General features: G+C 40.1%; 1 protein-coding gene across 1 annotated transcript; it reads left to right on the top strand.

The window, feature by feature from the left end:
• The first annotated feature begins 1,060 nt into the window (after window positions 1–1,060).
• Window positions 1,061–15,810, top strand: LOC100696086 (E3 ubiquitin-protein ligase RNF38). Its single transcript, XM_005467588.4, has 12 exons — window positions 1,061–2,491; window positions 6,926–6,978; window positions 7,144–7,325; window positions 8,041–8,485; window positions 9,205–9,345; window positions 11,218–11,406; window positions 12,026–12,187; window positions 12,306–12,406; window positions 13,392–13,470; window positions 13,572–13,693; window positions 14,148–14,247; window positions 15,503–15,810. Exons 1-12 carry the CDS (start codon window positions 2,206–2,208, stop codon window positions 15,563–15,565), a joined length of 1,923 nt encoding a protein of 640 aa, XP_005467645.1. The 5' UTR covers window positions 1,061–2,205; the 3' UTR covers window positions 15,566–15,810.
• Window positions 15,811–23,635: the final 7,825 nt, after the last annotated feature.

Genomic DNA, 23,635 nt, shown 5'->3' with positions numbered 1-23,635 from the left:
AAGGGTGGCTGTCAAGAAGCCATTCTTGAGGGAGGGAAACAGGCAGAAAAGGCTGAGGTATGCCAAACTGCTTAAGAACTGGATAAGTGGCAACAGGTCTTATGAAGTGATGAACACAAATGTGAAATTTCTGGTTCAAATCAATATCAGTATTGTACAGAACAGGTACATGAGTGAGCGTCTACAGCCATCTGTAAGACGTGTGGAGGCTCTGTCATTGTTTGGGGCGGCGTTTCAGTCAGTGGTGTTGAATGAATGATGATTCCAAACACACTGCCGATGGAGTTAAAGCAGTTAAGCTATCTTTGATTGGCCTCCCCAAAGCCTGAACCTCAATACTATTGAAGCAGTGTGGGATCATCTTGACAGAGAACAGAACAAAAGGCAGCCAATATCCAAAGAAGATCTTTGTCCTTCAAGAAGCCTGGAAGACTGTCCCTGAGGACTTACAGAAATTGCAGGAAAGCTTGCCTAAGATAATTAAGGCTGTGTTGAAGAATATAGGTGGCCATAACATATATTGACTTTCAATCTCATGACCATTGTATAAACTCTGTTTTTCTGATATACCGTATTTCGCTGTATGTTTGCTGCACCTATTTCTCATTTCTTAGAAAAATATAAAGAAGAATGACTCAAGACTTTTGCACAGTACTGTATAATTTGTGATCACAGCACAAGAATAAATATTTTCTGCGTGGAAACCGAATAAAGGGATTTAGGTTTACGCAGTGCATTGGTGAGTATCCGTGTATGTGGAGCACATCCAGCTGAAAAAGCCCCGGGATACCAGAGGCTCTCAAAGCCTTGTCTCATAGTATTTCTGCTTTGAAGCTGCTGAATAATTAATGAGCGGAGCTGATGCCTGCGGTTGGCCAGACAAAAATAGTCAATTCCGAAAACAAGCCAGTAGTTAAAGTCGACCTTGACGCATGCTAATGAGACATATTTTGCTCTCCTCACTTTTTACTTTTCCTTTCTAGCGACGTTGTGTAATTTTACATGAAAAGTAGAAAGCAATTTAGCAAAATGTCGTTCTGCTATCGATTGATGATGACTTGACAGCGATGCGAACCTCCCATTGATTGATCTCCACTACACTCCCCGCTGACCAGAGAAAACACTCGATAGCGAATGCGAGAGGGGATTTAAATTAGACATATACTGTCCACCTCAGTTGACGGACGAGGTAGCTGTTCGCTTTTTCATGTAGATAGGATATTCGTTATTTAGCTCTGCTCACCGACCAGCCTGACATTGACACGGAGCGACGCTCGCTAGCTCGTAATGTCGGCACTGTTGGACTTGTTTTCCCCTCTAGACCCCGCTTCCTGTTAGCCTTGGGCTAGCTGGAAAATCGAATTTATGCTAATGAACGAGCAGGTATAGTTAGCAAACGCAGAGGGGTGTAACTTTTCTGTTTACTGTAGGCAAGCCGCTGTGGTTTACTTCTAATTTATTGACAAACTTATGGTAATAACTTTATTTTGCAAGCAACTACCGGGCGGCCGTTCTTTTGTTTTTTGTTTTTTTTTTTAGTTTGCTAACGCTTTACAGCTAGCCATCTTGCTTATGTTTTGTGTTGTCGGATCGAAGTGTTTTATTTAGCTGGCTTTTTGGTGGCACAGAGCAGGCTATTATTTTCAGTTGTTCCTAAATATAAGTCTCGGCAATGGTTTCACTCATATAAGACTTAATTCTGTGCGACCGGTGCGTATAAAATACTTTTATTTAATGTGGGGAAAGCCTGACTGTTGACTGTGAAAACACAAAAGAGACGCAGAAAATTGTTAAACCGTTCTAGTAATGAGGACAGCACTGGCGATAACGAAGAGTTAAAACATAATTTTTTTGTACTGTATGCAGATGTATTAATTTGGAATACTTATGGTTTAAGAAAATAATAAGCGGTTTTTCGTTAAGTTGAGCGGCACCGATAGCAAAAAGGGGAAAGAGTGGATGGAGTCGATGCAGATGGTGCTTGTGCGACATACGAGGGCTGTGCTTCCCTGAACCTGCTGCCTTCAGGTGTCTCATCTCATTAAAACAATAGCTTTAAATGCCTCAGAAAACACTCGCAGTAGCAGGTGATCGTCAGAGGTAACTGGGCGGGTAGAGAGAGAGAGACGGAAAAGCGGTCTGAAGAGCGAGGCACCTGCCCGTACATCACATTACATCCACCACCGCCCTCGTCCTTTTCTAGCCATGGACCCCCCGAGGACTCGGTCGCGGTCTCGGTCTGGCTTCTTTCATTTCGCCATGAACGGCAGCGTTGGAAGCAACGGCGGCGCTAACGCGATCGGTAACGGGGGCTTGATGAGCGCCAGCGGCGGAGGGGTGAACTACCCGCAGCAGAGCAACTCTAGCTGGGCGCCGCACCACGGAGGTCGTAGCTACCCCGAGAACCAGCAGCAGCACACCCAGGGGAGCTACCTGTCCGCAGGGGCGCAGCGCCACTCTTCGCACGGAGCTCACAGGCATCCCGGAGCCGGTAAGCAGGGTTAAGTAGTCGGGGCCTGCAGCCCGGCTAGATGCATTGCATCTACATTACATTACATACTAACACAGGATGGATCCCTGCTCTGAGGGATGCAGCCTCATCACTAGCAGCTTAAAAGGCTTGGTGCTTTCACTGCCAGCTGTTGCTTGAAAGGCCAAGCTATGGGTCGCTGCTCGGTAGGCAGCAGTCTCTTTTCTTTAGAGGTTTGGTCAGCATTTACTCATGTAAATAGGGCAAATCAAGTTCACAAACTTTGTCTTATATGTCACTGGTAAATGGACTGGTTCTTATGTATCGTTTTTCTGCTCTCTCTGAGCACTCAAAACACTTTATACAATATGCCCCATTCACACAAACACTTTTTTTTTTTCTATGCTTAAGTGCTTTTTATCTGACATTCAACTTCTGGTTAGTATCTTGCCCAACTTGCCAAACTATCTTGCCAAACCCCCAACCTTCCGATTAGTAGATGACCTACTCTACCTCCTGTGCTGACTTTATTTCCAGAATTCAACTTGCCTTGCCCACAGTAGAAACTAAGCGCTGCAGATAAATCAAAAATAATATTATTATATTGGCCTGCAACTTCTCCCTGTATAAACTTATTTGTAGCTTAACAGGAAGACTATGACTTTTATATGTCTTAGTTTTATCATCCAAGTAAAGGTTCATGATTGATTGATGTTTCAATAAGCATATTTGACTTTTTTCATATTTGGGGAAAAGTCTATTTAAAATTGGCAGGGAGCGTGTTTTTTTTTTTTTTTTTTTTAATTTATTTTTTTGAAAAATACAAAGGTTTAGCCTTGTAGAATTGTTTTTATTAATCTTTACAGAAATACAAAAAAAATGTAAAATGCATGTTAAGGATCAAGGAAACGGGTTATATCTCTTATTGTAGTGGGTCTTGGAGTGTGCATTGTTCACTCATTTCTAGAAATAGAGTGCAAATAGGTCACAAACTTTTCCTTGTATGTCATTGTCTGGCTTTATTCTCAGAATGCAAATGATCTTGGCTATTAGTAGACATTTCACACTGCAGATTTTTCCTTAGGCTAATCCAAGCACAGTTGTGCTGAAGGCCTCCAGGTCACATCGTGTTACTCGTATGAATGCAGTTAAACAGTATAAGGAAAGTAACACCAGGGAAATTCAAATTACAGTTATCTAGATAGAGATATTTGGCAATAAAGTTGAATTGCTTTTGACATTGAATAAAACAAATCTATAAGTTCTTCAGACTGTAATCGTGTTCACTATAGAGCAGCAGTGCAATTTCATTTATCAGATCAGAGACAAATGCATGAGCCCACTGGTTAAGACATCCCACATGCTCTTATTCAGTTTCTGCAAGACATGTATGAGAAGAGTCTGATTAATAGAGCAGTTGGAGCCTTGAAACAAGGCTTGTCCTTTTCTTGATAGTGATTTATTTTTAGTTTCAGTGCTGTGGTGCAGGCTGGCATTATACAGTTTTCCTTGTCTCATCCTTAAGCATTATACTCTTCAACTTGCATTTCACCCTGTGCAAAGCTTGATATTGTCTCAGATTAGTCAAATATGTCTTTCTTTACTGTATTTAGCCATTAACAAGTAAAGATCGATGTTGCTGAGTGCAGTTGTGTGGGCACATTGTTTGTTTCATCACTTTGTCACATCAAATCTAATTGTACTGTCCGGTTTACATCAAAGGTTTATTCAATTAGCCATGTTTCTTTACCAAACCCAAACTCGTCAACGAGACAACAGAAAAAAATGTAAACAGAAGAGGAAAAAGTGAATGAAACTCTCATAAAAAGAAAATAACATTTGAGATTGCACATGAGCCTCTTTTTGTTTATTATCTCACCACTGGCACCACTCTTTAGTGTTCAGCAAGTTTCCAGTGAAAAGTGACTGGAAGCCCTCTGTAAAACTAGACTGGCTTCCCTCAAAGGCAAACAAAAGTGCAGGGAATGAATGAAAGCAGGCTTTTAATGGTGCCGTGTCGTAATAGCAGCACTGTTGCCAAACAGCCAAAATGAGCCACACAGACGGACTCTCACAGAAACACACGCTTCCCAAATTGACAGACCACAGTGAGGTTTGTGTGAATGACTTCAGCACTATATTTCCCATCTGTGTGAGCTGTCTTCTTATTCCTCTTAACAGCTGCACATGCCTCATCCTTTGTGGCAGGGGTTTGTGTGTAAAATGTGCTCTATGTGTAAGCAAAGCAACACTGTGTATATTTAAGTGCATCACAGATTTTTGTTTGCCAGGCCTTGTTTGTACATGTCACTGTATTATGCCTCTTGGCATCACTTTATGCAGTATGTGACAGGGTTGGATTTGGGGTTGTTAAAAATGTATCCAACTGCCTTACCTCTGTCATTTTCCCCTCCTGTTTTTTCTCTTCCATTTTCAAGCAATGTCGTCACTTGGTATAGCTGTAATAGCTGGCTAACATTGTAGTTACAGATTTACACATCTTCATCTGCAGATTCTATTTGTAAATAGAGTGGTTCTCTAATTACGTCCTGTCTCTCCCACATGATACTTGAAGTTTTTGAACTTCAGCTAAAGAGCATGAACAAATTGCTTCTTGATGACAGCTGATGCTCTAAGTTCACTACCCTGCTCGACTCAATTGTCTGTTGTAAAAGAAATGGTGTCAGTCTCCCATCAGCAGCCATGCTCGAAGGGAAGCAAGGTCGCGTCTACTCACCAACAGAACTCGTCCAGTCAGAGTCACCATCCCCTCTCCTAGCTCCCCGGGATGAATCAGCATATACCGGCCTAATTCTGCATAAACTGCATGGCCATCTGAGGCCCAGAACCCTATGAGGTCTAAAGAAAAAGGGATGGTTTGATGAATAAACATGTAAGCCAATGTACTGGCCCAAATGTTGGCTAGACACTCAATCACCCGTCCCTCTGTTCTCCGCAGCCACTAGCGGGGCATCTTTGAGCTGTCACTATCGGCAGACTTCACATGGCTCTGGAGTGGCGTCGCAAAGACAAGAAAGGGGTAGGGGGCTGCCTTCAGATCTGTTGTTTCTGAGGAGGCAGAAAGGGCTGTCTGGATGCGAGAGGTTTACAGAGGAAGAAACAGAAAAGCATGAGGGGAGGAGTCCCCCCCCCCCCCCCTCTTTTTGGTGATTAAAGGTTTTTTGGGGAACTGCTTAGAGGAAACTCTTGTCAGCCAAGTTCAAGGACATCCTTCTTAAGCTGCTGAAATGTCTGCATGCACATGTTGCTTCCAGACTGCACATGTGGACTGTTAGATAAACAGATGGGAGAGCACTGTGTTTTTCTGAGATTACGTTTATAGCATTAGTGCTTTATTCAGCAATGTTATTTTTATTTTTAGTTTTTGTTTTGTTTTTTTTGGCGGGGGGCACATACTAATTTCAATCCTTTTTAGTGATGCTCTGTTGACCTTACAAAAGACATTCTTTATCAGAAACAAAGCTGTCATTGCAAACCTGATAGTGCTTGACTAACCTGCTTAGAAAATCTTTAGCACACTAAAAGTGGGGCCAACATGACATTTAAACCCATATTTTTGCTAATACTTTGTACGTGAAGGGGATAGTCTGCAGGTATAGGGTCACTCCAGTTTATGGGCTAATGCTAGGGGATTCAGTCATTAAATGTATTGTGAAATGCAAAAAAAGCAGTAATGAGCATGTCCATCATAATTTGCCAAAAGGATCTCTTTAGATTGCATTTAGATTGCAGGAAAAATGCAAATCTTCACATTTGAGAAGCTGAATTCAGGAAATGTTTGGAACTGTTGCATGATAACAATAGCACCTATTATCGCTTTTGATGTTTTTTTTCATTATCTTTATTATCAATAATTTCCCCTCTTTATGCTACAAAAGTGGGTAAAGTGGTTATTTGTATTTGAAGTAGGTCACATTTTAAAATTCAAAAAGTTGCTCTGGCGTGTTATACATGCCTAATTGTGGCTGTCGTTTTTTTTTTTATTTGTGTGTGTGCACGGGCTTTTCATGTAAGATCAGAGGGAGTGACTTGGCTGTGACAGCTAGCGAGGAGACGTCCAGGGTGACATCTTCCAGAGATGACTCGCTTTCTTGTCTGCTCATTTAAAGCAGAGAATTTAAAAGTTTGTTTAGAAGACAAACCCTATCGGAGGGCACAGCACTGTTTCTGGTTGTGTAACAAGATGTCACATTTTTGTTTTCTGTGTTGGATTTTGTGGTGTGAAGTCTGTAGAAATGTTTAGGCAAGAAAAGGAAAATAAAAAGTCAGAGGCAGCCAGTTACCTGTGTGTTTGTGTTTTGCGGGTGGTGTATTTTTTTCGGCTTGGCTTGCAAATGTCCATGTGTCTTGTGATGTTTTCCTCAGTCCTGTCTTATCTGATTATGTTTTATTTTTTCTGTTTTTTTTTTTTTTAAAAATCCGTGCGGCCTGCAGGAGGAGTGCTACATTTTCATCCAGATAATGTGTGCAGCGAGGATCGGGACAAAGTAAGTATGAAACATGACCACTGCCTGTTTTCCTTGCTCTTTTTCTGGTTTAAATAGAATTTGTATTTCATTGTGCTCTCTTTCTTACTCATCCTCTCCCTTATTGTTCTCACTTTTTTTTTTCCCCATTTGTGGTTTCCTCTCCTCCTTCACCTCTGTGTCCAGATGGAAGACAGCCCAAGCCCAAAAAGGCAGCGTCTTTCCCAGCAGTCCATGTTAGATTTAAACTCCGCCCCACCCTCAACTCCTTCCTCTCCCATTCGCCCCTGGGAGCTGCCGCCAAGTCGCAGACCACACCCCCACTACATGCCAGAGCGATGCCACACACCCCTTCGAAACCGTCGCAGGTTTGTGTCTGACACAAATGCATACAAACAGACTTCATTAATAAATTTCATTTTTCAGCCTGTAAATGTAATGAATAATGACAGATTGGAGATCTTGCAATCTTGGTTTTGTGTGTTCACATTTTCTCTTACCAAACCTTAAGTTGTTTATTGAATAAAAACTGAAAGAATTATGACAACAGCATTATTGCGCTTCTTAGAATTTGTCTGTATTAATATTTATTATGCACAGTTTTAGTAGTTGCAGCTGGCAACATATTTTTTTGTGGGATATTAGTGTCTGTGTTCTGTGTGAATGGAATAAATTTTTAGTATTTTCCGTCTTCTCATATTTTCTAGTATAATTAAATTAATCAGATGTGTTAAATCAGTAGATCTATTGAGGTTACAAAAACAAAATACTTGAATGTATTAAGGTATCAGATACACAGCAATTTGCTCTGATGCATTGCAATCTGCACACATTTGTGAATTTTCACTTGTTATAGTGCATTTGGCTGTTTGTCTGAGTGTTAGAAAGCTTAGTAACTTGAATGCTAATCTGCCTGTTGAGTGGTTTTGACTCTTATTTGGTTAGATGAATTAGGAATTAAAGTTTTAGTCAGGAATTTAGACATGTTGCCATAGGTGGCTTATCAGGTGTCTTTCATGATGCAAATGTCAACATAACTCCTTCTGCCTCTTCTTTAGTTTTTCCTTCTTTCTTCCACCTCAGCCCTCCAATGAGGCGTCAGCGTGGCCGGAGAGACCGTCTGACCCGACACCACCACCACCACGCCCACAACAACAACAACCATCACCACTACAACAGCAACAACAATCACCACCACCACCATCACCCCAATGCCCACCATCATCATCACCACCACCACCTGCACTCCCACAACGGCCCTTCACCTGGCCATCAGGATGAAAACTACCGCCATCCAGCTCCTCCACAGGGCTACCCACCCTATAACCAGCAGCCTCCCCGAGGGCCTGGGGCAGGGCCCGGGCCTGAGGAACGCCCCGGGTACCATCCTCCCAATCCCTCCCCGAGGCCTCTTCACCAGTCTCCAAACCTTTCTCCCAGGCTGCTGCACCCTGCAGCTCATCCACAGCACCCACACGCCCACCCTTCCCAGCAACAGAGCAGTGTGGTGCTGGATCTTCATGAGCAGGTGGGTTCAAAGTAGATGATGTGACCTGTTTTAGGAAAGAAAAATAATTGAGTTGCTGTTAACTGAATCATTTTCTGTGCTTTTGTCTCCTTTTTTTTAAAACTCTGCTTAAGATTGAGAGATGGGTGCAAATAACACTCTAAGATGCAAACAAGCCAATGTGAAAATGAAAGCCTATCACTCGTGGGTGTTAAAACTTATTTATGGCTGTAGATGACGACTAATGAGTAATATAATTTTGTTTTGATCATACAGGTAAAAGGTTAATGGTTAATGCAGGATTGTCTGTTAATATATCTGGCTTGTTTGTGTGTTTTATTCATCTCTACATCCATGCATATGCATACATAATCTTTACATAAATCGATACATATATTTTAAAGCACATATCCAGCAGTCATAAAGTAAGCATTTTGAACTTGTCTCTAGAAAAGAAAACACAATGAACAATGGATTTAATGAAAACACAAAAAAGAAAAAAATGGAATAACGAGTTTTCAACTGCAGGGAAATGCAGACCTCAGGGTTATCATCTGCTTGATTGTGCTCCACAACAAATATAAATCTGTGGCGTTAGCACTGATCCATGAAGTTTTAAAATTTGTTATTTACAACTCGGACAATGTGGATTAAGTCTGCTAACTCCAGCTATCCAGCTTTTAATTAAAATTTACAGCCATAAAGTGGCAGACCTTTTTTCTGCTGATCTCCATATTTAGGGTTCAGCTCCAGTCTCATATCCTGTGACTCCACCGGGAGCGCCACCAGGCCTGCCACCTCGCTCTGCCCCACAGCAGATCCCAGCATGCTCTGTGGTCTTCAGTGGTCAACACTATCCTGTGTGCAGCGTCCCTCCTCCCGTGAGTGTTTTTGCTTTCTTTTGCACGTTTTTGGTGATTTTCCTGATATTTTTTTTTTTTTAACCTTGTGGTGAAATGGAGAGAATAGTGACAGTTTCTTAAGGGAGAAACTGCTAAACTGAATGTCTGAGCTGAATATCATTTCACCCGAGACTCAAGGTAGAAAATAATAATACTAATTTAAAAAAAGTTTGGCTACAAGAAAAAGAAAAGATAAAAAAAGATTATATTAAATGAGGAATACAAGAATATGTTTGTGTTAAAAGGATAAAGCCTAGAGAAAAGATGGCCTTTCTCTTTAGTATTTTGTTTTCTTTACATGCAAGTTATTTTTATGGCAATTCTGAGAATTTTGTGGCTGATGTTCTGGAAAACTGCAAATAATTACCTGAAGGAGGTAATTAAAAAAAAAATAAAAAAATAAAAAAAAATAGTACAGTATTTTTCGGACCATAAGGCGCGCCGGATTATAAGGCGCATTAGGCAAAACAAAACAGTCAAATAAGTCAAACTTTACTCAACTCATTCTTCTTGCTTCCTCCACTTCTGTACCATTGATTCATTAACGCTGAATTCTCTCGCAGCTGCTCTATTCCTGTGTTGTAGCACTATATTAATGACTAACCTCGTATTGTGGATGGATTTTCTCAGTTGTTCTCCTGACTGAAGTTTGACCCTTTTACAGCATCCTGCCATGCGATTGCATTTGTCCCTAACCATCCGGAACCCTCACGTTTATTGAGTCACTGCTGTTTACTTTCCTGTCTTTATTTATATTGGAAGTGAAAGCAGAGCTGTACATTTTAATTATTTCAGAAATCTCTCAGTCAGAACATGGTATATCATGTTTAGGTGGAAACTAGTGAGCTAACTTCCTGCTAACTTCTAACGCCATTAAATTTAATACATTCTGTTTTCACTGATGCCTGGATGTTAAACTTCATTGTTACACCTGGTAAAGCAGCAACGCTGATCGTTTTATTAAAGATGAAAGAATTTAGACAGTTTTAAACTCTCAGTGATGCTGCAGTGTTTGTTTGACTCCTGACTACGGTAGCCGTAATGTTCCAAAAATCCATCAAGCAGTGCAGCTTCGTAACTTACCGAAGTCATACTAAAACATTTTTTGACAGATTTTTGAGCACCGTGTATCACGTAAAATGGGTTTGAGATCAGTAAGCACAACCAGAATTCATACATAAGGCGCACCGGATTATTAGGCGATTTTTGAGAAAATTAAAGGATTTTAAGTGCGCCTTATAGTGCGAAAAAACCCCCCAAAAAACGGTAGTAGTTTTGATCCCACGCATGGTCAGAGGGATTTCTGAATTTTTCCGTGAAGTATGAACAAAAGCATACAAAAGTATTATCAATTTATGCATACATTTTATGCATGCATGCATGCATGATTTGCACACAAAAAATCTATGCTCTTCAGAAGTGTTGTAGTTTGTTCAGATGTGTTTTTAAGAGAGGCTTTCTCTTGGCAACCCTTCCTAACAACCCACGCTTGTTCTTTCCTTTTCTAATTTACTAACAAACAGCCAAAACTTCTGCTTTTAAAGAGCCGATCATAATTTGTTGATGTTCATTTAATCAAGTGCATTTGATTAGCACCAGCTGGCTTCTACTTCACTGCCTAATTTGGAAGTGGCAAAGGTGTACTTACTTTTTCACAGGACTGTATTTCATTTTTTGTTTTGACATTAAAGTAGTTACAGGTCTAAATAAGCATATTATCAACATGAATTCAAATCATGTCTGTTAAATGTTACTTAATGTTCTTCTGTTTTTTATTTATTTATTTATTTATTTATGAAATCCTTTTTATAACATACATTAACAAGTGAAACTTTTGTGTGTTTCTGCTAGGTCCTTCAGACTTGTTCTGTGCAGCACTTACCAATGCCCTACCCATTCCCATCACTGTTGTCCAGTGATCCGGCCTTCCTGCTCCCCCCACCTCATCTCACCCATACCCCCACACATCTTTCCCACCATCCACCTCATTTGCCTCAGCCTGGACAGTTTGGACCATATCCAGCACAGCAGGCCCGTTCGGTGAGTGGGAAACCGTTTGATAACTTGGTATCAAATGCAGCTTTTGTATTAGGTGGTTTAATTTAAGCTAGTAGTTAGTCACAGTCAAGATCTTTCTGGGAAGCTTTCAAAATTCCTCCTGGAATTTCAAAAACTGCAAACTTTATAAAAATGTCTCGCGAAGTTAAAGCTAAATGGATGATGCATATTTTAAACACTGAAGTTAAAGCAGTTTGTGGTATTCTTCTTGAGTTTTAGTAATAAATGAGTATATGTACTGAAACTGTGGTATTGACGGCTCTTTTGTGCACATTTTGTCTTTGCACAGCTTTAATCTAAGACTTTATTTCATTTGCATTGGCTACATGTTAAAGCAGCTGCCAATTAACTGATTAAAAAGCGATTTCAGAGATAATTCAATTGTGTTTTTTTTTCTGAATTCAGTTATTTCTTTTCTTTATCCCTTTTTAAAACACTTGCTTTGTATTTCAAAGGTTGAAACTTTCTTTCTTAATCCCATTCCTACTTTTTAATTAAATTTAGTGGTTAAGTTGCTCCTTATGCTGTAATGACAGGAAAAATCCTGGGCAATATCACCTGTATGTTTTGAATTTTAACATTTTCTCCTTGGTCTCCTCAGCCGTTACAGAGGATAGAGAATGATGTTGAGCTGCTTGGCGAGCATCTGTCTTTGGGTGCTGGGCTTCACTATCCTCCTGCCACCCACCCTGCACTCACCCCACACTCCACACAACTCCACTTCCTGTCCCATGACCCCTTGCCACAGGAATTCTTTGGAGTGGTGAGCAGTTACAATAATTTATAAAATATGTTTATTTCATCCCATGAAGTGTTATGAAAATAAAAATGTAATGCTGTGCAAATCATCTGACTTGTATTTGTTGTATCTCTCCACCTAGTCCTATCCAAACTTCATTCCTCGCCGTCTGCCAGGGCGACGGTACCGCTCCCAGCAGCTGCCACCTTCGCCTTACCACCCCAGCCTCTTGCCTTACTTCCTGTAAGTAGAACAGGGACTGAATTCACTTAGAGAATCATTTTTTAAAAGTTATTATCTTTAGACAAATATCCAGAGTGTATCAAAAAGAATAATCTGATTTCAAAAGATTATATCGTTTTTGAAGTAATGGACATAGAAGCTTGTGGTAAATTTTAAAATACATGGCTGAATATAAAGTTTTATGTTCAAAACCTCAGTGTGTCCCCCTCCGGACAGATGGCATATGTCCACATGATAGTCAAACTCTTCCTATACTTTTGTGACCATGTCTGGAGTCACTGCAGCCACTGCTGTTATGCTGCTTACCTGCAACCACGTGAAACTGATGACTTCCCTCTTTCTTACTGTATGTGTTTTAGTCATTACCGGTGGACAGCTGCAGAATTGAAGGACTTTGAATTCTTTTTAATTTACCCTGGATGTCATACATGACGTGATATTTATTGCTGGAATGTGAATATTTATTAGCATGTTATTGATAAATATGTTAATTTTGCTGCGTGTTTAAAAGAACTGAAGAACAAATCCTGTCCACACCCACAAGATAAAAGCAAATTAATAAATTCAAGATATGACATGCAGCCATTGAGACTTGAGCATGGTTATTGAAAATCCCCTTGAGGCTAAGGAACTAATACAGAGTTTATTTATTTAAACAGAGAATACAATGACTGCATTGCAGACAGTGTATTGGTTAGATTTTACTGATCACCTAATGGGTCTTCATCCAAACTGTGCTTAAGGTCAAGATGATATTTGTCATTTTTACAGGTACTTTTCCATTTCCACACCTGGATTTGACTGTTTGTGAGCCACCTTGACTTAATTTTCATTATTTTGTACTATACAGCCAAGCAGTGACAACAAAACATAACTTTATTGTAATGTGAAGTACAAAAAGTAACTATGTATTGTGATGATTCAAGAGCAGAATTAACTACTATGTTATTAATGTTTTGGTTTGTGTTAAATCGCTCTTCTGTAGATCAATGCTGCCAGTCCAGCCAGGTCCTGCAATCAGTCTAGAACTGGATGTCGATGATGGTGAAGTGGAAAATTATGAGGTTTGTTCTTGCCATTCCTTAGCATTTTGGTTGTGTATTTCCTGGTGTGCGGGGTGGGGGGGAGACTCTAATTCTACTGTCGCTGATGTTTTCTCCCACAGGCTCTGCTGAACCTCGCTGAGCGCCTGGGAGAGGCTAAACTCCGAGGACTGACCAAGGGAGACATAGAACAGCTTCCTTCTTATCGATTTAATCCAAATAACCATCAGTCTGAGCAAACACTGTGAGTACTACCCTTTTAGAAACAATACACTTGCTAATAATGGACAATTATCCTCATTATGATTTTTTTTATTTATTTATTTTTTTCAGCTACTCAGGGTTGAGAATTTCATTGTGGACTTTTATCGATAATAGACTAATGTCTTTGTACATTTTATTTAGCATATTTATAGTTTTGAAAGCTTCTGAGGGCTTAACACTCTGGAGTCAGCTAATGTCACCCATAAACTCTGTCTGATGGGGTTGGATACCATGAGAAATATGTTCAAATTCAAAATGTGCATAATCTTTAGTAAAGCGTACATCCAAGTGACCTTTTTCAAAAGAGTTTCCGCAGATACCCTAAGTTACTGGCGTAACTAAATCTGCCTGAATGCACTGTCTGTCATTTAGAAAGTGTCAAAAAGGTCTCTTCTTTTGCTGCACTTTGTGTGCTAATATCTATCTCATTGCAGGTGTGTGGTATGTATGAGTGATTTTGAGTCGCGTCAACTGCTAAGAGTTTTGCCCTGCAGTCATGAGTTCCACGGAAAGTGCGTCGACAAGTGGCTGAGGGTACGTGTGTCCAGCATGAAGCCCACCAGCTTATGCTGATCTCTGTTATACACATAAATTTACAGTTGGCCAAGTTAGCCAAGGCTTATTGCGCATTGTTTGGCAACAGATTCACATCACTGTTCACACATGGCATTAACATCAACATAAGTGCTCACTCCAAGTGCAGATTTGAGTCCTCTCAAGACACTTTAAGGGATGATCTGATAACCTAAACCAGATTTTTGAGGTGGTCTCAGCTACATAAGGTGACTTTGTTTTTCAAGTGAGCATGAAAATGTGCCTGAGGCCTCATAAAAGACTGCCTGCTCATTGATGACCTCTATGCAAGCATAACAGTGCGCTCATTTGTTGGCTCTCAAATTAGATACACAGTGCCTGAAATGTTTGTAAATGATAAAGACAATTTATGAGTGTGTTGAACACCTTGGGTGATCTGGTTTGCCAGGAATGTATGAAAGAATAAGCAGAGTCTAATATTGTATTGATTTCTTCTTCTAACATTAAATTTTGGCAAACTAGAATTGAAAATTGCATCGCTTTGGTCTCTGCAGAGAGAAGTGGCACACAGTTTTTTTAAATTTTTTTGCAAATGAAGCAGGAAAGTGAGAGCCGCTCACAGGTTGTCACTTGAGACACATGTGGTGATGGATTCTAATGTCAGGTGTAAATTAGAGCTTTCTAAATGTAATAACATCACTCATGACCATGTGTGAACGGGGCAGAAGTCACTCAGTGAAGTGTTACATAACATACCTAGAAAAAACTTTTTGGAAGTTGCTGAAAAGCACAAACCTACTCAGTCCAAGCACACATGTATTAAGATACACAGACACCTCTTAATTATAGGATTCTAGTGAGAATCTCACTCTTCAAGAGATCTGATGAATAACAGAAGCAAATCTCAGTCCAAGTGTGTTGAAATGTTTCTAAATTCACCTCATCTGATTTACTGAAATCTGTGAACTCTCACTAACCCCAGGATACTACAGTCAGAAGGTGCTAAAGATTTCATAAACACGTGATTTCCCACTGAAAATGCTAAATGAGGCTCTTGAACACGAAGTTCTTGTTGATCATACCAGTCTTATGATTAAGAGGCACGCTGCACTGCACAAAGCCTCAGTGTAAATTGGGTTAAAAGGGTTACATATTGATTAAAAAATAAAATATCTAAGTGTGTGACCATGAAATCAGTATCCTGACTGAATATAAGGACCGTCTCTCAAACCTAATTTGCCGTTTTCACCCTCAGGCCAACAGGACGTGCCCCATTTGTCGAGCGGATGCCTCAGAGGTCCAGAGAGACTCGGAGTGACCACACGAGGGAGCCAGACACTCCTTAATGTCCGTCAGACATGTTCAGCACTGCCTGCTCTCTCTCTCACACACACACACACACACACACACACACACACACACACACACTCTCACACCACAACCTTATATATTTGTGACCATAATCTTATATGTTTGTGCAGCACTCTCTCTTCCTATGTTCTTTTCATTCTTTGCCAAAATGTTGCATCCCCTCATACATGTAATGTCATTTTCATGGGATGACTTCCTCTCGCACTTTTCTACCATGCAAATGCACAGAAGTCCTCCAGTATCTCCCGCTGTAGTGTGTGTTTGTGTGTGCGCGTGCGGGCGCGTACACGTGCATGCACCACACCTGTGCAACTGTTGCTGGGCCCATTCTGTAATGCAGGGCCGTGTGTGTGTGTGTGTGTGTGTGTGTGTGTGAGAGAGAGAGGTTTTTTAACATCTCCTGAAGCATGTCTGAGTTTTCTTTTGAGAAAAGTAAACAACATGTGAGAGCTTTTTGCTCTCATGAGTGACTGACTTTACTTGCTGTTTGTATGTTTATGCACTGTCTGTATGCATACTATGTGTGTATGTATGTTATAGACTTAAACCTTTTCTCTAGTTTGACACTAAGGGTCCATGCTGCCACTATAGTTCTTGGTTGCCTATTTGTTCGGTTTATTGGTTGTTGTTGTTATTATTATTATTATTATTATTATTATTATTGTTATTATTATTATTATTATTATTATTATTCAGCTATTATTAATGGTTATTTTCCTTCCTTGCAGTTACCTCATTCCGATTTTGTTCATCTTTCATTAAAAGCGCTTCACAGCACTACTTTGAAATTAAGCACATATATTTTTCTTTTTTTTCTTGGCAAAAATAATTTTGTCTGTGACTTTGCAGTGGCACATGTTAAATATATATATACAAAAATCTCGCTCTATATATATATATATATATATATATAAACTGTATAAATCTATGAATATCTGTATACCAAATAAAAGGCTTGATATGAACTTTTTAAATGTAGTATTTTGTATATTCTTCCCCCCCCCCCCCTTAATTTTACTTAGTTTTAACATCCAGTTTGGTTTGCTGGATTTGTAAACATGAAACTACAGACCGCTGCTGTGGATGACTCCCTACTTTTCAGATATTTTTCAGAAGGTGTAACAACTTTCAGGTGACCACTGGGTGGTGTAACTGCTCTTCAAGACTGCCATCCCCACCTCCCCTGAGAACTTGTCACAGTTATTGGGGCTGATCCAACGCTTCTCTGATGGTATTCAAATTGAGGATCAAGCGTCTAAAACCCTACATGTATATATTTATGTGTTTTGAACTCATTTTTTATTAAGTGAGAAGCCTCTTGACCTTAGCCTGATGAGTCCTCCCATACTTTTTTTTTTTTTTTTTTTTCAATATATCATCTTCCTACAAATCTTCATTCAGTCCCTCTTTCTTACACTTCTTGTAGACCTGCATCTTCTGATCTACAACCTCATGTTCTGCCTTTTTTCTCTCGTTCCTAGCACTTTTGTCCTTCCTGTAATGACTTTGGTGATTCTCTTCCTCTTGACCGCTTCCTGCACTGCCCTGTTTTTCCTCTCTCCTTCAGTTGTGCTCACCACTTTTTTCCTCTCCACTGTCTTTTTACTTATGCATCTCCACCCACTCCTTTGACTTGCTTCCGCTGCAGTGAAGTGGAAATAATGGGTGTTTTGGTCTAAAACTACCCAGTTACTCTCGTGGAGCGCATAATCTGCCTTGTCTCGTGTTCTCTTTGCCACTCAACTGTTGTTTCCTGCCCATGGTTGTATGAGGCAAGTTCACCAAATTTTAATGGCACATAAAGCCCTCTCAATGTAGGAACATTCAATTTCTTCCAACATTTTAAGTAATTGTGCAAGTGAACTGCAAAATGAAAGCTACAATGTAGAAGTTAAAGTCAAAAACAATTCCCACAACAATATCCACCCATGATAGTGTCATGATAGTACTCAGTACAAAATATTCCTACAGTAGAACTTCAGCTGCCCAAGACCTCGGGTAAAAGTTCTGGTTTGAATGTCCACGTGTTCTCTTGGTTGGCTGCTCTCCGCTCACTCATGAATGGCTGCCTTTTCTGTCCTGAGGATGTGCCTGGGTTGGCGACATGTTCTTTGCAGCCTGTTCTCCTGTGTCTGAGAAGATAATGAGTTTTTTTTGTTTATGTCTGTCAGTCTCATATCAGAAGGGTAGTGAAAAAAGAAGAAATTGAAAAGAAAAACCGCCTCCGTGTACAACAATCTACTAGAATAATGATTCTCCTTGGGTTGGGCTGTTTATTTCTATCTTGGTCCTAGTAATTAGTTGTAGTTATTATTAGTTATTACATTATTTAGTACCACGAACAATTACTAGATTAACAGATGTGTGTGCAGTACATACTAACTGGCCACTTTCTTAGGTACAGCGTTCTAGTACTGGTCTGGATCCTCTTTTGCGTTCAGAGCTGCTTTAAATCTTCATGGCATAGATTCAACAAGGTGCTGAAAACATTCATATCATGTTGTGGGGTGATGGTGGTGTGGTGTAAGCTGCTGCTTTAAGGCATAGTGTGTTTTGGGTTCAGAGATGCTCTTCTGCATGCCTTGGTTGTTATAAGTGGTTGTCAGAATTACTGTTGCCTTCCTATCAGCTCAAAGCAGGATATTTTCTCTTATTGGCTGATTAAAGTTTTGTGTTAGAAACATTTGTGCCCAACAACATGACTGGTTTTTAAGCTTGTGTAAGTATGTGCAACAACTACTTCACCGACAGCAAATGATATGTGATCAGAGTATTCAGGGTTTTACTGATCCATGCTGATCCTAGACATTTTTTATCCTTGGAGCCAAAACAAGGCTTTTTAAAAAATTTAAAATCATACGCCACACCCTTTCTTCTGTTCTTTCTCTGAAAAACAGAGGCAAGTGTTTTTCCTTGTGAGCAGCCAACATTTCTAATGTGCAAATCCAGAACTGTAGTTGTGTGTGCGTGCGTGTTTGTCGGTGAGCCCATGTGTTCTGAGGAGCGTGTCCCAAACTGACAGGGTACATGGATTCTCCATCTTGCTTGTATATAAAAAGAAAATGAGATGCCTGCTTCACCTACACCCACACCGATACCCACACACATATATGTGTGTTTATGTATCTTCCTTTCTCCAATTTTGATTTTATTTCTTTTACATTTTCCTTGTTCAGCAGTGTGAGGGTTAAATGTGAACGTGTCAGCAGGTCAGGTTGTTCCCTGCCTGTCTCCCTGAGTGAAGTATGTGTGTGTAATATTTATTTCATAGGGATTTCCCTCTCGCCATGTTGGGTGGCTGCTGGCCATGTCATCATGTTCTGAGCTGTCAAAGGCCATCACTGTCACTCGTGGAAAATGAGGTGTGGGTGTGAGAGAGACAGATGAGACATGGACCCGACAGAAACAGAGACAGAATCATGTCTGCCATGTGTGCTTGGGTGTGTGAATAGCCCGGGTACTCGGGGCTCAGTGGAAGTGGCAGCATCAGGCACAGGCTTTTGGTTTCATGCAGTTTGCAGGGGGAAAGGTGAGGTTTAAGGCTGAGTGCATCATATCTGCTCACGGGAGTCTCTGGTCATCTTCCCACTCTGCCAGATGATTCCTTCTTAGTCCACAGTGTGAAAAATAAAGTGGAGAAAATTCCATGAAAGCACTCTTTAACCTGTAAACGCTGCCATCATTATCTGTTGGCTTTTATGGTTTAGAAAAAAAATATTAGAATATGTAGTGATTGTCCAGTTTTAGAAGTTCAGCTTAATTCAGTGGGCCATTTTTCACAGTTGGCAGTTTCATGGCCAGGTGAAGCCTTTTCTTTAATTATTTTTCAAATGAAACAGAGATGTACCTGTCTTTTCACCTTAAATGTGACACCCAATGAGACGAGGGAGGCCGTAATCAGGGTGAAGAAGCAGTTAAAAGATGCCTCCATGAATGCAAATAAACAGTGTTTACAAGCAGTAACAGGAAGGCCACATTAAATTTTGTCAGAAAACATCTATAAGAGCCTGCACAGCTCTGACTTTGGACAGATGAAACAAAGATTAGTGGAAATGTGTGAAAAAAACCCTCTTGAATTAAGGCTGAAAGTCTGCGCTTCAATCACATCATGGTCATCTGATACAAAAAAAAAATCCACTGTGCTGCAGAGGGAGGCAAAATGACAAAAAATGTGTCTTTGGCATGATAAATTCATTCTTGCATCCTCTGTTTTACTCTTAAAATGTTTCATCTTCAAGGTTCTATCCCACTTCCAAACCTCCTCCTAACTCTAAAACTAAACCCCAGTAAGGACAAGCAAACCTTTATAAAACAAAGATGTATTTGTTTCTCATCTTGATAGAAGTACACGCATAAAATCATGCAGAGAATCAGAGTGAATACATGTGCACACATAAATCAACAAAGCTGAACAGACAGACACATAAAACACTTTAAATGCTGCAATGAATGTGACTGATGATCCAATACTCGAATCATAGTTTGATTTAGATGAGGGCAGCCATATTTTCCCACTTTCTATTATTGTCACCTTCTCTGCCCTTTTGGTTATCATTTTATAGCCTCCACGGTTTTGGTGTTACATCAGTTTTCTATGAGTTTTATATATATATATTTTAAAGGCTGAAAAGCAAATCTGATGCCAGCTGGCTTGACGATTTGTCTGGTGGTGACTTTTTTTATTTTTGGGTTTATGTCTGCTCATACCAGTATATCAAATAAGGACAGTTTATACAATTTATTACTGTGGTCAAGCAAAGGTTTTAAGACACGGTTTGAGACAATGAAAATAGGAAAGCAGTGGCCTGTATCTCACATTGGGTGCAAACCGACAAAATGACTTATGTTACGTTCTGACACAGATGTTGACTTCAGTTTGTCCCATGATCTAAAAAAGATGCACTTAAATATACAAGTTTTATCTACTGATAAAGTGATGCCATATATGACCTATCTGACTCCATTTTTCCCCTCTGCTAATTCAGGATGAAAACATGATAAGGGACAATAACACAGACTATTAATAACTCAGTTGTGTGCATGAAGGACATGGGTTATTTAATCTATGATCTTCAGTATATTGTGAGTATGTCTGATTTCTGGAACGCATGGCAAAAACGTTAATTTGGATTCAAGGATTGAACTATAAAAATGTGTTCACTGTGAGTTCACCCTAACTCCAGAAGCCACATTTCACACAAATGTAAGAGAAGCTGAAAAGATAAAGAGGTATCTAAAAGGTCAAAGTCAGCTTCAAAGTGATATCATGGAAGATTCATTCAGAAGCTACACTCCTTCAGTCCTGTAAGCTGGGTGAGTTCCAAGTAGACACGGCAGATTCAGCACCCTTGATATACCACAGTCTAATCAACCCCACAGAGACTACTGGAGATCAAAATCCTTGGCCTTCTATGATGCAGAATATCTCCCCTCTCAGACTCCGACCTCCTGGCAGTACAAATTGTTTTGACCAAATCTGGGCTCCAGTGTAAACTTCACTTACAGAAACACAAAGGGAAAGACCTTGAGTGCAAACATTTAACATTCGAGCCAAATAGAGGTGGTGTTTACGAGAGGAATATTAACAGCCCTGACCAAGCAGCTAGTGATGAAAATGGAATATGAGCCAGTCATGACCAAACTTGTGACCTCCTTTCTTTAGGCGCTAGATGACTCTGTGCCTCTTCAGTGGGAAGTGGGAAGAAATGGTAGCTAAGCCACAGCTTCTCCCTCGTCTTGATCCTTACCATTTATATGGAGCCGCAGGAACCTTCTCCCTCTCTGGAAAATAAAGTCTCTCTGGGTTATGACATCAATACTGTTTTCCAGGCTCAGCGATGTGCACCTGCTTCCTGCCTCTGCACCAGTCCCAGTGGCACAATACCAATCATATCTACACTGAGTGATATTTGTAGCTCCCAGTCAAAGAACTCCATCAAACCTGATACCAGCAGCGCCAAGAGGCAACCACATTATGCTGGAGTATCTCCTTAATCATCCACTATTGGATCTCACATCAGCCCTTTTTCACCTGCTTTCACCTCTTAGTGCCCCCAAGCATTGAGCGCTTTAGGATTTTCATCTTCTGTGTCTGGTGTGTATGCTTTGGACCCATAAAGGGAAAGGCTGAATTTAAGCTAAGTGCGGCTCTCAAATTAAGGTGAGCCTAAGCCTTACTGTGCGTTCTGCAACATTAAAGAACATTACCTGAACTCATGTTCAGAGTTCAAGAAGCGCTAGCAAGATTTTGAAGTGGATCCACGACTGATGATGGTTTCAAATCAACTACTGGCCCCCAGCTTCATTTTATAGTGCCACATGAACTCGTGACAGCTCGAGGCACACAGAGTGACTCCAATGACCTGCAGAAGGTCATACTTGTTTGAGGTTCTAGTTTGCTATAGGGGTTGAACCTTAGAGACATATGCTGTACTCTGATTGCTCTGAGATAGCATTATTCTGCCACAGGCTTCAAAGATGACCAGTAAATGGTTACAATAATGTAATAGACAGGCTGATGGTCATTTTACCCGGAGCTGCAGCTGCTGTCTATCCCCACCACAAGAGAAGATAAATACATTTATTCACCATTGGTCTAAACAGCTTATTCCTCTAGGCTATTCGGACTGTTAACAAACACTATCCGCTCACACCCCCCCCCCACCTCACCAATCTGAGCCATGGTCTGAGTAACCCCCATCACTCAGGCCACTCACATGGACTCTATTCAGACCAAGACTTTTTTCTTTGTACTACTTCCAAGCACTTTGCAACTTGTTCTCTAATGTGTGGCTTTCTCTTATTATTGTAGATAATTCTCCTGTTTGTTATTTATTCCTCCTGTCGAAGGTTTTTATTTTATTCTGGCACAGTTGTTGTGGTGGACTCACAATTTTGTTGTAAATGTACAATGACAAAGGACTAAAGGTCTATTCTATTCTATTCTATTCTATTCTATTCTGAGGATAAATATTCTGAAGCTGTCTTCTAAAAGAAAAAAAGCTTATTTATTTATTCATTTAAAAAAATTTAATTGTTTTTGCACAACATTTTCACTTTTTTAAAATTTTTTTTCTCTTTTAGCACAGAGTATGAGGTGGAATCAGTGGGAAAGAAAATGCTGGTTTCTTGCTTTTCTGTCTTCTTGTGTGTCTTTTCACCTGCATGTGTGTGTGTGTGTGTGTGTGTGTGTGTGTGTGTGTGTGTGTGTGTCTGTAGCTTTGCAAACATGTTAGTCTTTGTTTACTGACATGTCATTTCAGGTCAAAGAGTCGGCTACAGGCTGGGAAGCAGCTTGACTAAGGAGTGCTGAAGTCAGAGAGACTGAGTCATAATGATGTAACACTGTATGGGGTTCAAAACACACACACACGCACACACACATACACAAACAAAATTTTGGCCCTTGTGCTTCTACATCTCAAAAAGAAATCTGATTTTGAAAAAGTTTAATTTCTTTCTAATTTAATTCAAAAATCTAAACTTTCATGTTCTGTATTCATTACATATGAAATGAAATATTTCAAGTCTTTTGATGATTATTGGTTAAAACTCAAAAACAAATCCGATATCCAGTATCCAAGATTATTAGATCACTCAAAAATGATTCAAAAATAATTTACTACATAGAAATGTCCTTTCACCAACGATGAAAGGTGTGTTCATCGTTGGTGATTGGGTCAGATGAGTCGGTCAGTCAAGCAAAGTTATGACGTCAGCAACTATTTTTTTGGTTGCAGACATGTTCTAAGTCCTGCTAGAAAAGGAAATCACCATCTGTCCGTCTTCTGGGTTGCAGATGGAAACATGAAGTGCTCTAAAATCTCCTGGTAGATGGCTGCATTTACTTTGGACTTGATGAAATACAGTGGGCCAACCACCACCAACACCAGGCACTCCAAATCATCACAGACTGCTGAAACTTCATACTGGACTTCAACTACATTGCACTTTGAGCCTCTCTGCTCTTCCTCCATACTCTAGGACATTGATTTCTAAATGAAATGCAAAATGTATT

This window comes from Oreochromis niloticus, linkage group LG2 (genome assembly GCF_001858045.2).
Source record: "Oreochromis niloticus isolate F11D_XX linkage group LG2, O_niloticus_UMD_NMBU, whole genome shotgun sequence".
NCBI lineage: Eukaryota > Metazoa > Chordata > Actinopteri > Cichliformes > Cichlidae > Oreochromis > Oreochromis niloticus.
Note: the sequence above shows the minus strand (reverse complement) of the source record. Positions and strands in the feature narration are given on the sequence as shown.